The sequence below is a fragment of the Rattus norvegicus genome, chromosome 8 (assembly GCF_021556685.1).
Source record: "Rattus norvegicus strain SHRSP/BbbUtx chromosome 8, alternate assembly SHRSP_T2T, whole genome shotgun sequence".
Taxonomy (NCBI): Eukaryota; Metazoa; Chordata; class Mammalia; order Rodentia; family Muridae; genus Rattus; species Rattus norvegicus.
In genome coordinates this window covers 87,040,682-87,057,500 of record NC_141541.1, presented here as the reverse complement: position 1 = coordinate 87,057,500, position 16,819 = coordinate 87,040,682, and the positions used below count along the sequence as shown (strand labels likewise).

General features: G+C 43.9%; 1 protein-coding gene across 2 annotated transcripts in view; it reads right to left on the bottom strand.

The window, feature by feature from the left end:
* The window catches only part of Mto1 (mitochondrial tRNA translation optimization 1), a 25,397-nt gene extending 12,005 nt beyond the window's left edge, over positions 1–13,392 (bottom strand). The window contains exons 1-9 of one of the 2 annotated variants that reach the window (XR_015626483.1): positions 13,086–13,392; positions 11,869–12,068; positions 11,677–11,794; positions 8,656–8,945; positions 5,577–5,689; positions 5,295–5,485; positions 4,855–4,985; positions 2,457–2,672; positions 1,993–2,164 (exon numbers count right to left, since the gene is read on the bottom strand). Coding sequence is in view for 1 of the 2 variants with exons in the window: in NM_001106841.1 (NP_001100311.1) it covers positions 1,993–2,164; positions 2,457–2,661; positions 4,855–4,985; positions 5,295–5,485; positions 5,577–5,689; positions 8,656–8,945; positions 11,677–11,794; positions 11,869–12,068; positions 13,086–13,299 (1,634 nt within the window). In the remaining variant the exon portion in view is untranslated. 2 annotated transcript variants of the gene reach the window in all.
* Between the last annotated feature and the right edge of the window lie 3,427 nt (positions 13,393–16,819).

The window sequence follows — 16,819 nt, the reverse complement described above, 5'->3', positions numbered from 1 at the left end:
GGCCCACACTTTAAGGTAAAGGACTAGGTCTCTGTTCTTCAAAAGAGGTTATGCTGCTGTTACAAGGTCAGTGCTCACAGGGGGCTCGTGTCAGAAGAACAAGCTTGACACCTAGATTTCCGGCTTCCTGTACTTCTATATGGTCTCTACAGAGCAGCACATGCTCTTAGCTGAAGAGAGAGCTCTCGAGTCCCATATGGGCTACTTTAAAACTCATCTGCACTCCTGCTGCTGTGAAGCGACTGGCTATAACACCCTCAGCAGAGGTCAAAGAGAGGAAGCTGCCTCTGAGTTGGTAGCCAGACAAACACTCTTTTTAAAAAATAAAATACACAGCCTTGGGTATTTTATTATAACATAAAACTGATTAATAGAGCCAGTAAACAAAAATATTGACTGCAGTAGTGAAAATGTTGGTGTCCCCAAATATCTATGTTGGGTTCTGATAACCCAAGTACCATTATTAAGAGGCAAAGCCAGCCACTAGCATCAGTGCCCTTAAAAGAGAGGCTTCGCGGAGCCTGCCTGCCCTTCTGCCGTGAAAGGATGGAGGCAGAGGACAGAGCATCAAGTAATTGTCAGCCATGGAGCAAGTCTGGGCCACACCACCCCCAAATGAGACTAATTAGGACACAACAGAAAACCGAGAACAACACAACGTCTGTAAGAGCCATCCCGGAAAACAGGTCTCGCAAGAGGAGACCACCTGAGTCATCATGACGTGCACAGTGTCCCCTGAAGTCCAGAGGACTACTGGCTGTGCCCTGCTGGTTCCCTCTCCTATCTACATCACACTGTTTGTCTGTTTGTTTTCCAAATGGGGATAAAACAGAATCAGTGGTAAAACACACACATTCCATATTACTCAAGGTCCTCAGAACTTTATGCCCAGCACTTGAGTTGGGCAGGCTCATCCCAGGCTACTTCAGCTATGGGGGAAACTTAAGGCTGGCATGAAGGCACGCATGCGCACACACACCCCTCCCTTGTTCCTGGAACAAGAGTGTTTTCTAAGAGTGTCCTTTAGACTCAGAGGCCACATAAAACTAAACCGAGGGAAACAAAATGCGGCATGATCCTTCAAAAAACTGATATAAACAAAAATTTAGAATATATAACACTGAAAAAACAGGATTTATAATACTATGTTTTTTAAAAAAAGTTTTCCTTGCTGTAGCACATAATATTAGCTGGGACTACAATTTTCAAGCCTACAAAGAAAACTTGTATTCTTGTATTTCTTTTGGCTTGAAGCCTCTAAATCTGAGGAAACCCAAAAGAATTCAATGGAAACCACAAAGAAACTGTACATACACAAAAAATTAAGAATGGAGCTGGAGAGATGGCTCAGGTGTTAAGGACACCGGCTGCTCTTCCAGAGGACCTGGGTCTGCTTCCCAGCACCCACAGGAAAGTTCAAAGCCATCTGTAACTCTAGTTCCATGGGATCTGACACCCTCTTCTGGTTCCCTGGGCTCCAGGCATGGATGTGGATATGGTATATGTACATACTTGTAGGCAATACCCACACACACACGCTTTATAATCAAACATAAATACATTTATTAAGATTTATTTGCTAGCTATGGTGGTACATGCTACTCCCCCGCACTTGGGAGGCAGAGCCTTCCAAGCCTCACTCACGCTCAGCATGCATTCTACACCAAGCTACGTGCTTTGCCATATACATTTTATTTTCTCTTAAATTTATTTTTCAAGACAGGGTCTTACAGAGCTCAGTTTAGACCTCACTTTGTTATATAGCTATAGCACTTCTGATCCTGTCCCCACGTCCTAACTGCCAACATTCATGTCTAACATGGCTCTCGTGTGTGTGTGTGTGTGTGTGTGTGTGTGTGTGTGTGTGTGTGTGTGATGAAAAGCTAAGCGCTGTATTCATTTAAAATGTATAAGTAGGGGCCTATATACGATGTCTCTATGATAGCTCATTTTTCTGCAAAGACTAAGAAAAGTCTACATTGAAAATCATACCTGACAGGAAGGCTTCTATTAATACTTATAGGAGCTTGTGGAATTAACTTTTTCCACTTGGAGCTTGAAAACTTAATGGATTTCAGCACAGAAATACCTTCTTCTAAAGATGACTTCATCCACAAAGCTCTTTTATATCGCTGTGGGGACACACAGCCAGCATCCTCATGAGCTAAGAAATGAGGAGGGAGAAAGAGACATTTTAAAAGAACAGCAGAGCACGGGGCGTGGCAGCACACACCTGTAAAACTCTGCTTAGAGGAAGGGAGGGAAGATGCACGCAGTGAATTCAAGGCTGGCCAGGATACACATGGACATACCTACTTCCCAAGGCTGGTGTAGTAGCCAACTACTACTTGACAGGTGTGGTCAAGATGACTACACTGTAAGAGATCCTGCCTCAAAACTACAAAAACCATTAAAGTACCAAAGCAGTGAAATGCATTACAAGACTCAATAGTTACCTCGGAATGTGAGCCGGGTGTCAGCATTATCTGGGCGCAGTGACAGACGGAACTCTACTCTGCTAGTGAACATTCGGTACGGCTCGCTGGTGCCCAGGGTGGTGAGGTCATCAATCAAGACTCCTATATAGCCTTCTGTGCGGCTCACAACAAAGGGTGGTTTTCGACTGACTCTCAGACTGGCATTGATTCCAGCTATCACCCCCTAGAAGAGGACTGAAATGTTTAAGAGGCCATTATGAACTAGAAATAGCTATTCTACTCAGCACACTACCTAGGAAAAACCCACACCGGGAGGAAGAGCTAGGCAGTGGTGACGCAAACCTTTAGTCCCAGCGCTCAGGAGGCAGAAGCAGGTGGATCTCTGAATTCTAAGTCAGCCTGGTATACAAAGTGATTCCAGCATAGCCAGGGCTACACAGGAAAATCCTGTCTTAAAAAAACAAAAACCAAGAACAAATGCATCCAATAGGATGAAAGTAGGTTCATAAGGAATTTAAGAGAGGTAAATGTGATCTACACTCAGAAACAGAACATGGTAGCGTGCTAGTGCTATGATTCATTCCTCCATGGATTGGGGTTGAGAGGCGTTAAATTTTGCAAACTCACTTGTACGAGTTCTCTAGCTGTTCTGTACAAACAAATGATATGATTTATCATTGTGTAGTGGAACTACTTGAGAAGGATTAAGAGGTGTGGCCTTGTTGGAGTAGTTGTATCACTGGGGGTTTTGACGTTTCAAAAGCCCAAGGCAGGCCCAGTCTCTCCTCCCTCCCTCCCTCCCTCCCTCCCTCTCTCTCTCTCGCTCTCTCTCTCTCTCTCTCTCTCTCTTCCTGCTGCCTATAAATCTAGTCTGAGCTCCTTCTCTAGCACCATGTCTGCCTGTTTGCCAACATGACAATGGACTAAGCATCGGAAACTGCAAGCAAGCTCCAATTAAATGCTTTCTTTTATAAGGGTTGCTGTGGTCATGGTGTCTCTTCATAGCAATGGAACTGTGACCAACCAAGACAGTGGTAAAGACTATGGGAGGTTAGAGTGAGTTCATAAGATGCCTACCTCAAAGGCATAAAGACCTAAATTCGATCCCTAACACCCCCATGAAAAGCTGAGCATCGTGGTACAAACCTGTACTCTCAGCAGAGGCAGGGACGGGCCACTGAAACTCACTGGTTAGTCAGTTTAGCTTAACTGATAAGCTCCAATGAGAGAGTCTGTCTTGAAGTATAAGGTAGAGGGCTGGAGAGGTAGTTCAAGAGGTAAGCATGGGTACTGCTCTGGCAGAGGACCCAAGGTCGGTTTGCTGCACTCATGCCGGGTAGCTCACAGTCACCTGTAACTCCAGCTCTAGGGAGTTATAGCACATTCATGTGCTCATACCACCACCCCATACTCCACATGTACTGAAAAGGAAGGCAGCTAGAGAACTGGTTCTGAAGTGGGAAAGAGTATTGGCGGCTTTTGATTTAATCCCTAGCATCCATATGGTGGCTCATAACCATCTGCATCTCTAGTTCCGGGGGTCTAAGGCCATGTTCTGACCTCCATAAGCACTAGGCACACATGTGGTACACAGATAAACATGTAGACATAACACCCATACCTATAAAATAAAATAAGGTGAGGAACACTTGAGAAAAGCACCTATCTAATGCTTTCCTCTGACCTCAACATGCACAAATGCACAGGCACAACACAGAAAGCCAGAATAGTATTAACAGTATGATAATTTTCAGATATCTTAAAAGAATCTGTCTTTTTCATACTTTAGAAGCAATTCCATATTTTCACAACGTGCTAGCATATCTAGGGATTCAGAAACTAGCTGTAAGTTCTTTCAAAATCATCTCCCACAAGCTGGGCAACATGGCACACATGCTTGCAATTCTAGTCCTAGGGAGGTGAAGCAGAAAGATCAGCAGTTTGAGCTGGGAGTGGTGGTGCATGCTTTTGACCTCAGTAGTAGGAAGGTGAAAGTGGGACTGAATTTTCAAAGTCAGCCTTGACTATATGAGTCCCTATCTGAAAAAACAAACAAAATAAAAGATGAGTCTGGGCTATATATCAAGGCCCTATTTCAAAACAAAACAAGTATGTTATATACAACAACTATCTCCACTTAGTCTAAAATATTGTTGTATCTAAGATCTGTATAATAAATACAACAGACAATAAGAAATAAACACTAATAAAATGGTCTTTTTGTTTAGAGTAGCATCTGAATAAACTCTTCCCTGGAACTGGGTGGGAATGGTGGCTTATGACTTTAATCCTAGCACTTGGGAGGCAGAGGCAGGTAGATCTCTGAGAGTTTCAAGTGGGCCTAGTTTACATGGTGAGCTTGACAGCCAAGACTACATAGAGAGAGAGACCCAGTCTTAAGTAAAACAAATCTCACCTGAGCTGCAGCTTCCTCGTAGCCTGTGGTTCCATTTATTTGTCCAGCAAAGAACAACCGCTGAACCAAATGCGTCTCGAGGGAAGGACTGATCTGACGGGGATCTAAATAATCGTACTGAACACCATAGCCTGACCAAGAATAAGAGCACAAGGTGAGTCAAAACAGCTGCACCTGGCTCAAGGAGGGAATTCAAAGCACATCAGACGGACAGATGCTGGGCTACATCTATTTTACATATGTTGACTCAGGGTCTTGCTATGTAGCCACACACGCCTCAAACTTGCAGATAGCTCCCTGTTTTAGCTCCCCAAGTGCTAGGACTACAGCTGTGTCCACCCCGGTCCAGCTTGGGCTACTTTATGGAGTGTTAAGCAACAATGGAAGTAGCCAAGACCACCTCACTGCTTACACTGATGAGCATCTGGGACCCTCTTTACCTGGATGGACCATTTTGGCTTTCTCCAAGCCTCTGATGCATGTTATCATTTTCTCCTGTAACTCGGCTGGTAGTGTAACAGACAACCCTTGTGGGTAGATGAGATCAGAATCCATTCCTTCAGGCTCCAACCAAACCTGATGCAGACGGTTTGGAAAACGTAAAACCTTTGATTCAATAGAGGGACAGTATCTAGAATAAGATGTTGAAATTTAAAGTAAATTTGATGACAGAAAAAGTTTCCCTCATTCCTTAACGTGATTAAGCTCACTTCTGTCCTTACCGGGGCCCTCTGGTAGTTTCTTTAACATGGCTATTCAGGTGAAGGTTCTCAAGGACGAGCTCATCCACTCTGGGGTTGGTGTGAGTCAAGTAGCATGGCAGCTGATCTTCCGGCTAGAGGACGGCAAGCAGATAGTTACACTGCAGACTTCCCCCAGCTGCTGTTTGAGACAGGGTCCCAGCAGCCTAGCTGGCCTTGAACTCTGGAGAGAGGCTATCCTAAGCTCTGGTTCTCTTGCCTGGCTTCTGACGGCTGTGACTGCACGTGGGCCACCACGGGCAGCATAGAGCATCATCTTGTTCCTTTCCTTACTGAATTGCCTCTCATTCAAATAAATCCTACACGATACTGACTTACTCTAACACACATCAAGGGTGTACATAATTAAATGTTCCTGCCAGAAACAAACATATAGCCCAACAGATGACCCTAAATATAAGAAGTTTCTGAGTCTAATTATGAGTTTCTGGGAAAACAAGGTACAGGCAATAATCAGATAAATCTAGGATACAGGAGGTTCTGGGGGGAAATGACTTAACTTCTTTTATACATAAATACTGGGGACAGGGGCAACAGATGTAAAACAGCCTCTAGTGTAATGTGGGCACTTCTCTCTTGGTCAATTTTAAAGTATTTAAAATAAACCTACTGCAAGAAACACATCCAAGGGATGATGCAGGACACTCTCGAGTTTCCACAGAGAGGGAGACAACTCCCACCAGTTGTCCACCACTAGCAAGTCATAGGACACAGGTGAGGGAGTGGGAGAGAGAAGCCAAGGGCTAGGGGGAGAAAACACACATACATACAAATAGAAGTAAGTATGTTTGAGGAAAGTTGGGAAAATCTGAGCATCAGATAACATTATGAAATGATGTTTAGCCAGGTGGTGGTGGCCTATGCTAACTGAAATATACTACTTCTTAACAGTTTTAAGCCAATAGCTTGAACCATCCCTTAGAGAATCAGAGAACCAGCTGCACATGACTTTAATCCCAGTACTCAGGAGACAGAGGTAGATAGATCTCTGAGTTTGAGGCCAGCCTGGTCTAGAGTTTCAGGACAACCAGAACTACACAGAAAAACACTCCCTTGAAAACACCAAAAAAAGAAAAAAAATTTGATGTTTTAGTACGGCATATCTCCAGCCCTTAATCCTTCATTCTAAACATACCCTCTACTTACTTCTTCCGTTTAAAGGACAGGATGGGGAGTGCATCTCAGTGACTCAGTACTCATCTCATATGTGAAAGCCCTAGGCTCATCTGCTGCCAAACCTGACCTGACTAGTCTCTAGGATCCATGAGTATAAGGACAGAACTGATCCCTGAAAGCTGCTGTCTGACTTCCACAAACGTGTACCACGTGCAAACAAACACAGAAATAAATTTACAAATAAACGTGAAAACAAATGCAAATACAGACCTAGGTTGGGATGGGGTGACTTGGGGTGACACCAGGGAATCAGTAGACTCTGGCTAGGGACTTCCTATTAGATAACAGCATTGGATCAGTATGACAGTCCTCAACTTTCAACACTGCACTGCATCTGTATTACAGGAATCTGTGTTTAGTTGAGGTTCAGATTGAATTATTTAGAGAAGGCTCATAATCTATGCAACTTAATACCAAATGTTCCATAACGAGAAATGGGCATTTTACTGTACTAGGCAATAAATGTGCACTTATATACACACTTTATGAGGCAGTGGTAAAATACTCTCACTGTGTGACTTCAAACATACTTTCAGGGGAAACTGATAAACATAAAATAAAAATAAAATCTTAAATTTTTTGATTAAAAAGAATTTTGTCATAGTAACCTTGCAGTTTTTTGTTACATTTTTATACAAGGGTTTATATGTATATATGTGTGCATCCATACATGCCACAGCATGTGTTTGGAGGCCAGAGAACAACTCTTGGGAGTTCCACCACGTGGGTCCCGGGGACTGAATCCAGGTCTTCAGGCTTAGCAGCAGGTGCTGCCTGCTGAGCTAAACAGCACCCCACCCCCAGTCTGCTCTTCTATTCTGTAAATCTGAAATAGTTTCAAAAAGGCTTTTTATGTGGCTGTTTAAATGGATAACAGCTCCTATATTTGAGTCCCTAGTTGGTGGAACTGTTTTAGAAAGATTAGGAAGAATGGTTTTGTTGGAGGGGGTGTGTCACTAAGCATAGGCTTAGACGTTTCAAAGGACTAGAGACATTTCCAATTAGCTTGCTTGCTTAACTCCCCTCCCCCTCCCCCCCTGCAGATTTGTTAGATAAAGATTTAAGGGGCAGTTAAGAGCACTGACTGCTCTTCCAGAGGTCCTGAGATCAATTCCCAGCAACCACATGGTGGCTCACAACCATCTGTAATGAGGTCTGATGCCCTCTTCTGGTGCATCTCAAAACAGCTACACTGTACTCATAAATAAAAATTAGGGGTTGGGGATTTAGCTCAGTGGTAGAGCGCTTGCCTAGCAAGCGCAAAGCCCTGGGTTCGGTCCCCAGCTCCGAAAAAAAGAAAAAAAAATTAATAAGCTGGTTGTGGTGGCACACGCTGGTAGGATTTGCTGAAGGAGGCAGAGGCAGGAGGATTACGAGTTCGAGGCCAGCCTGGGCTACACATTGGGGTTGGGGATTTAGCTCAGTGGTAGAGCGCTAGCCTAGCAAGTGCAAGGCCCTGGGTTCGGTCCTCAGCTCCGGAAAAAAAAAAAAAAGATTTAAGCTCTAACCTATTGCTCCAGTCAGCGCCATGCCTGCTGCCATGTTCCCTACCATGATAGTCATGGACTCACCCTGAGGACCTGTGAGCTCCTAACAAAACTGTTCCTTCTGTAAGTTGCCTTGGTCACAGTGTCTTATCTTAGCAATAGAAAAGTAACTAAGGCAGTAAAGTAAGTTATATAAAGCAATAAAATGTAAGAACATATACGAAAAGACCCAACTGCTAACTTAGCTAACGGATCCATAAATAAAAACAAAGCAAAAATTTAGAAGGACAGCAAAGAGAGGAGAAAGACAGACAGACTATGCTCTGCCGTGAGAAGCTAGCATCAGCCATCAAAGTAGGCTTTTCTAATTGTCTTACCTTGATCCACACATCGTCACTGAGAAAGCTGAACGGGATGGGTGGGTTATCTGCTGTGTGCTCGTGTAGAATGCTGAAATTAATGGACTCTTTGGCGAGTCGGGGTGGAGTCCCAGTCTTCAGTCTTCCTACCATAAACCCCAACTTCTCCAGAGTCTGAGCCAACCCTATGGAGGGCTGATCCCCCAAGCGTCCTGCAGGATGCACCTCCAGTCCAATGATGAGCGCGCCTCTCAGAAAGGTCCCAGTGGTCAGGACTACACTCTCTGCATGCATTGTACTTCCATCAGCTAAATGAGTAAGAAAAAACCAGCGAAACATTTTTCTCATTGTTTCAAAATGGTTTTGTATGTATTTAAATGAACAACAAACAATTCTACAGAAGTAAATAGAATGTAAGTACTTTATATCAGAACTTCAGAGCCAGGCCGTGCTGATACACACCTTCAGTCCCAGTGCTTGGGAGGGAGAAGCAGGTGAATGTCTATGAGTTTAAGGCCAGCCTGGTTTACAGAGTGAGTTCTAGAACAGCCAGGGCTATACAGAGAAACCTTGTCTCAACAAACAAACAAACACCAAAAACAAAAAAACCAACCTCCCCGCCCCTGCAAAAAAAAAAAAATTACAGAAAAACTTCCTGTCTCTAGAAATTTGAAAATTTTTGTAGTTATTTTTAAAAACTTTATTGAAGCATGAACAAATTTACTTTTCATCAATAAGTATGTATGTATATGTCTTTCTTTCTTTCTTTCTTTCTTTCTTTCTTTCTTTCTTTCTTTCTTTCTTTCTTTCTTTCTTTTAGATAGGATCTCTCTATGTAGAGCTGTGGCTATGGCTATTCTGGAACTCACAAAGATCCACCTGCCTCTGCTTCCTGAGTGCTGAGATTAAAGGATTGCACCACCACTGCTCAGCAATAAAATACAATTTCAATATAAATTGCTTATTAAAGTATTAGTAAACAAAAATAGCACATATTTATGATGACTATCATGGGGTTATAGGTCCACCTCATATAATGAGCCCCATAATCCTACTTAGAAAAACCTCAGGGTGCAACATTCTATTATCAACGACAGTTACCACTCTACACATTACATCCCTAAAAGCACCCAACTTATAAGTGAAAGCTTGTGCCTTTATCAACACCTCCTTACCTGGCTCTCAAGACAAAGAACTTCAAATGAATAGGAAACTTATGTGTAGGCCACAGTGCTCAGTGCCTGTGACTGGAAAGACGGAGACAGAGCAGCCAGACTGGTAAGCCACTTGCGAGCTTTGTGACATGACTCATTAGACAAAAAGGAACTTGCTAAGAAGCCTGGTGACCTGCCTTTGGTCCCCGAAACCCACAAGGTGGAAGGAGCGAAATGTCTCCTACTTGCTGTTCTCTGACTTCTGTGAGTGTGCCAGACATGTCCCCCAGTAGTGTAAAAATAAGCAGAAAAATAAACAAGTGTGGAAGACACCTAATTCTGACCTCTAATCACTACACATATGTGTACATACCTAAATCCGCAGAAACACTCTAGATGGCAACATGTTATGAATCTCAAGAATCTACGAAGTGTGGCAAGGGAACCATGATGCATCATCACCAACTTGGAAAATCACACAGGAATTGCTCACTTAGTGAGTCGTTCAAAAACTAACTGATTTTAGAATTTCAGCTAAACATGATATGATTCCTTCTCCCTTCTGAAATTGTCCGAAACCTAAAAGAATTTTAAAAATGTATAAAACGGGCCACGTGTGGTGCACACCTTTAATCCCAGCAGCTGGGAATTAGAAGCAGGTGGATTTGTGTGAATTTGGGGCCAGCCTTGATTACACAAGAAGACCTGACTCAAAAAAAAAAAAAAAAAAAAAAAGTTTAATTTCTTTCTGAATGCTAGAGAGTAGATGGAAGAATGGTAAGTGACAGAGGGAAGAGAAGAAATTACTCAGAAATTAGAGAAGCAGAAAAACTGAGGCTGAGGAACAATGCTGCCTAATTGTTATGACAACCTAACACTGGCGAGCGTATTCTGAGAGGCCAGAACCCCAACTTGGAAACCGCCTCCATAAGACTGGGCTGTGGCCAAGTCTGTAGAACATTTTTTAAATTAGCTATTAATGTGGGAGGGCCCAGCCCATTGTGGGTGGGGCCACGCCTGGGCTGGTGGTCCTGGGTTCTGTAAGAGAGCAAGCAGAGCCAGCCAGTAAGCAGCACTCCTCTGTGCTCTCGGCATCAGCTCCTGCCTCTAGGTTCTGGCTCAGTTTAAACTCCTGTTTTGGCTTCCTTCAGTGGACTGTGATTCAGGATACTAAGCTAAATCAATCCTTTCCTCCCCAACTTGCCTTTCGTCATGGTGTTTCGTCTCAGCAATAGTAACCTTAAATAAGACAGGAAAGTAGGGGTGGGTGATGTAGCTTAGTTGATAGAGGGTTTGCCTAACATACAAGCCCTGGGTTCAGTCCCTAGCACTACATAAATTAGACACGATGGCACCTGCCTAGAATCCCAGCACTTAGGAGGTAGAGGCAGGTGAATCAGAAGCTGAAAGTCATTCTTGGCTATACTGTGAGTTCGAGGCCAGCCCAGGACATATGGGAGAGAAATATATTTAAAGTGTGTGTTGGGTTGGGGAGCATGGTTGGGATGGCTCAGACCTGAATTCCATCACTCATACCTACATGCTGAGCACAGGGAATGGTCTCTCAAAAGTTGCCCTCTAATCACACACGTGAACTTCACAGAGAAAATGAACAAATATAGGAACAAATTTGACAGAAGAAGCTGGATAAAAGACACAAATGGCCCTGGAGTCTTACACTAAAATAGTATTAATGAACCTAGAATTTGGCTGAGATTCATGATGGTCAAAATGAAGAGATAAGAGATTATTTACATAATTTTCTTATCCAGGCATCAAAAACCAGACTTTCCTGGAATAGCAAAAACACTTACATACTCTCCTCTAGAGTAAGTTTCTCACAGAGTTTGATTTGCTGGTATTAGCATTATTAGCCAGTACATACCCAAAACAACGCCTCTGACCCTGGACTTCCCCCCATATCCAGGCTCTGGCTCTGCAAGAACTAGATCTTCCACAGCTCCCTCCTGAACAGTGAGCAAGGGTGTACTCAGGATTTCTTTCTGTCAAGAGAGAACGCCAGTTGACAGAGCCGCTGGAGAAGCCCACAGTCCCTCCTGGTCTCACCCGTGCTCACCTGCATGTTCTGTTTATAAAGTTTCCGATCAATTTGCGCTCTCAGTCCCCATACAGCAGGGCCCTTACGCCGGTTTAATACTTTGTAATGTATACCAGACTGGTCACAGACACGAGAACACAGGCCATCCAAGGCATCTACTTCTCTCATCAAATGCCCCTTTCCGATGCCACCAAAGGAAGGATTACAGGACATCTGACCTAAAGAGAACAGACACTATCGTGGTAAATTAACAAGGACCTTGTAATATTATTTAATAAAGAGTGTTTGTAAAGGTAATCAGACTCACTTACAAAAACAAAAGACACACACTCCTCTACCTTCAAATTCCTGTTCTCTGCATTCCTATGGACTCAACCTTCTAAAAGTTTAAGTTACCTTTCTTCCTTGAAGCCAAGGAATACTTGATAATGTACCAAATTCCTCAATCACTTTGGTCAGTCATTCATGATGGGGTACATACACCTTTAATCCCAGCACTCAGGAGGCTGAGGCAGATGGATCACTGTGACTTCCAAGCCAGCTTGGTCTACACAGAAAATTCCAGACCAGCCAAGAACTGAGAGAGACAGACAGACAGACACCCTCTCAAAAAGCAAACAACAATAATAACTGCCCTAATCATTTCGTTTCAGGTCAGAATTGTTTCCATTAAACTAATTTATGAGAATCATTAGTAGGCCCCTAAAATGTTTTTAGACATATCCTACAGCGTTGATGGAACATAGGTTTTGCACTACTGTGTATATATCTAAAAGAATTTAAATTTGTTTGAAGTGACAAGTGTTCTATGTTTAATGAAACCCTACTTGCCAGAGCCAAGAAACGTGATCAACCCAATGTTCATCAAGTGATGAATGGATAAAGAAAACGAGGTGCATAGGCTCTAAGACCTGCAGGTCTCAGCACAAAACATCCAAATGGAAATACAGAACGCGACAAGCAGCGGCGTTTCTCAAGGGCTTGACAAGCTCTCGGTGAACGCACCACGTCGGTCGCTTAATCATACGGGTGTGAAAATGTTAATTCACGCTTTCTCTGAGGTGAGAATAAGGGGAAGCTCTTCCCAGCGACGTGCTTTACGGTCCTCCGCTCTCTCACCCCGGCACCCACCACTCTTCGACCATCGCAACCTTGCCCGCGCTCGGCCGGACGCAGAGTCCCTGCCGCGCGTCACCCCTGCGCCTCAGGCCCGCTGAGGCCGTCCGGCTCCTCACCGATTGTGTCCACCCGGTGTGTGAGGAGCAGAGTCCGCGAGCCACAACGAGCAGCGGCGGCGGCCGCCTCGGTCCCCGCGTGCCCTCCTCCGATAACTACCACGTCGAAGTGCGGGCTGCAGGGTGCCGCGCTGTCGCTGCGGAGGCGACGCAAAGGCAACCGTCTGCCGAGGGACGCTGAGGCCCAGCGGCCACAGTCCCGGAGAAGGAACATGCCGAGAGAAGCTGGAGACGCACAGAATAGTTAGGCCAGTGGAAGCCGACTGGGCGCCGCCATCTTGGCTGCATCAGAGCGTAACGCGCCTGCGTCCAGCGACGCATTTGATTGGCGATTTGGAGCTACAAGATGCTATGGCGCAGGGCGCTGCGCGCAGGCACGATGTGCTTTCTTTCACGCACACCTTCATTTTTGGCTGGGGATTCTATCGTGGAGGTTGAGGTTGGCCTTTTCAGGTGGGCTAGTCTTTATCGCCAGGTTGCCTCCTATGAACAATAAATTTGATCAGTTCGCCTTAAAATCTGCTGAGAGGTTCATCGACTAAGGCAATCCAAGTTCTAATCCTCACGTTGAAGTACATCTGGGTCTATATATGTGTATCGTGTCTTCAAATCAAACCCCATTATTTATATACAGCTTAAACATTTTTTAGACATTTTTGTGTATGATTGTTTTGCCTGTACACGTGGTGTGTGTGTGTAATGAGATACGATGCCCTCTTCTGGTGTGTCTGAAGACTGCTACAGCGCGGTAGCCTGTTACCTACAAAGGTCAGAAGAGGGCATCAGATTTTCTGGAACTATGTGGGTGCTGAGAACCAAATGTAGTTTCTCTGCAAAGAGCAGTAGCTCTTGGTCACTGAGCCATCTCACCAGTTCCTATTTGTACACAATTTAAACATTATATATACACAAGACATGGAGAATTAGAGAACCTGTAACTCCCACCAAGTGCTCTATCGCTCCTTTACAAGAATGCCAACCTCTTACCGCTAGTAACTATTTTTATATGCACGTACAGTTTCCTCTGAATTGAAATATTGCTTCCTAGAGGAGCGAGTCTCATAAACCTCCAGAAATGAACCTAGTTTACAGCTTCAGTCCAAGGAAGCTGTAGGCCCACCCCTACCCCAGGCTATACAAGCAGGGATCATGGCTAGGAGGAAGACTCCAGGACCATTGGATGTGCAAGTCCTTCCGGGAGCTCCAGGGATACAACTTTTGTGAGTTTCATCCATAGTGGCCTAGGCTTTTCTGTGATGCAGCTGTCTTTGAGTTACCCACATTCCTGTAAATACCTCCAATATACCCACTGTTTCACTAAATTCGACTCAAGTGGAAGCATTTTCTTTGGCTTGTTCTTGGTGCCCTCATGTGTTCACATTTCTACAGGAGGAGAATCACACAGCACAGGAGTGCTATTATTTTGCATATAGCTTATGTGATTATAATCTTTCACTTTATTCCTCTCCACTTACCTATATATACTTAAAATTTTTAATTGCATGCATTCATTTGCATGTGCGTATGAGTTTGAACTTGAGGGAGTCAGTTCTCTTCATCCTGTGGGTTCTGGGAATTGAACTCACGTCACCAGATATGACAGCAGATCCTTTTACCTGCCAACCATCTGGTCAGTCCCCTTAACAATATATTTGTTAGGGGCTGGGGATTTAGCTCAGTGGTAGAGCGCTTACCTAGGAAGCGCAAGGCCCTGGGTTCGGTCCCCAGCTCCGAAAAAAAAGAACCAAAAAAAAAAAAAAAACAAAAAACAAAAACAATATATTTGTTTAGCTGGGCATGACGGTGCACAACTCAGGCAGTGCTCTGAGTTCGAGGTCAGCATGAATTTAGGTCAGGTCATAGTGAGTTCCTGGACAGTCAGGGTTCTGTATAGAGATCTTGTCTCAGACAAAAAGTAAAAGTAAGCCCCCAAAATATAATTTAAAAAAAAATGTCCTCCACACTGTATCCAGTATGGGTTTGTTTGTCATAGTAGTTGTTTTGATTTAGATGAGAGAGAGTGAGAGTGAGAGTGAGAGAGAGGAGTTAGAGAGAGAGAGAGAGAGAGAGAGAGAGAGAGCACTGAGCAGGGGTATGTATGCCTTGGTGAACAGGTGGGAAACAGACAACTTTTGGGGAGCCAGTGATCCCCTTCTACCTGGTTTTGAAGCAGGGCTTCCTTATTATTTCTCTGGATGTTCTGTGCACTCTAGGAGAGCTGGCTAGGGAAGGCCAATTCTCCAGTCTCTGCCTCCCATCTTGCAGTCAGAGGGCTAAGACTTAGTGGTATGTACCACAAAAGCCAGTCTTTTATGTGGGTTCTAGGAACCAAAAATAGGTGTTATGAGTGCATTGCCATCTCAAGAAGCCATCTTCCCAACTTCTACTGTATTTTTGAGATATCTTACTTTGCAGCCCAGAGTGAACTGGAACTCAACAGCAATCCTTCTGCCTCAGCCTGCTGAGTGCTGGCATTTCAGATTTATGCCACCATGTTTGACTTGGATTTTTTTTCCTTTGAGATGTATTCTTTCTATGTACAGCAAACTAGACTTGAATTCTCCATCATCGGCTTCGGTTACCTAAGTGGGGATTGCAGGTGTGCAGACTATGTCCAGAACAGAAATGAACACTTAACCATAAATAATGAACGTGGTTTAGATGAGCGGTCATGTTTCACAAACATAGGACATTTTTTCTCTTTTTAAAAAAGATTTATTTAATGTACATGAGTATACTGTCACTGTCTTCAGACACACCAAAAGAGGGCATCAGACCTCTTTACAGATGGTTGTGAGCTACCATGTGGTTGCTGGAATTTGAACTCAGCACCTCTGGAAGAGCAGTCAGTGCTCTTAACTGCTGAGCCATCTCTCCAGCCCAGGACATCATCAGATATTTACTAGCAGTTCTTTCCCAACTCCTTCTTGCTTTGTTCTTGCCCTCTCAGCCTGAAATATATATATATATATATATATATATATATATATATATATATATGTCTTGAACTCATAAGGATCTGCCTCCTAAGTGTAGGAACCAAAGTAGTTTGTCTTTCTCCCCAACTCTTAACAGGTTTTACTAGATAGCCAAGGTTGGCATTGAACTCATGATCCTCCTGTATCAGCCTTCAAAGTGTTTATATTACAGTTATAGCCTAACCTAGCTAATACTACTTAATATTTTAAGCCGATAGCTTAAACCATTGATTAAACAATCATAGACTCAGCCAGGCAGTGGTGTCTCATGCCTGTAATCTCAGTACTCAGGAGGCAGAGAGGCAGAAAGGCAGAGAGGCAGAGAGACAGAGAGGCAGAGAGACAGAGAGACAGAGAGACAGAGAGACAGAGAGGCAGAGAGGCAGAGAAACAGAGGCAGAGGCAGGTGGATCCCTAAGTTTGAGGCCTGATCCACAGAGTGAATTCCAGGACAATCAGGGCCACACAAAGAAACCCTGTATCACACCCCCCCCCATAAGAATCATAAATCCAATTGAAACTACCTGTGAGAATCCTTCCCACCTACATTTGAAGACTAGGCATTAATCCGTCCACATATGTATTCAGTGCAGAATCTTCCCTTTTCAAGGAAGACATTACTTATAGAACCAGAACCATAATGTTCAGTTGTAGCTTAAGGACAGATAATAAAGACAATAGAAACCGAGTTTCTATTGTGAAAGTCTACAAAACCCTTATGTGGAAGGTAGTCTGTTGCTCTTGTACCAGGATCCC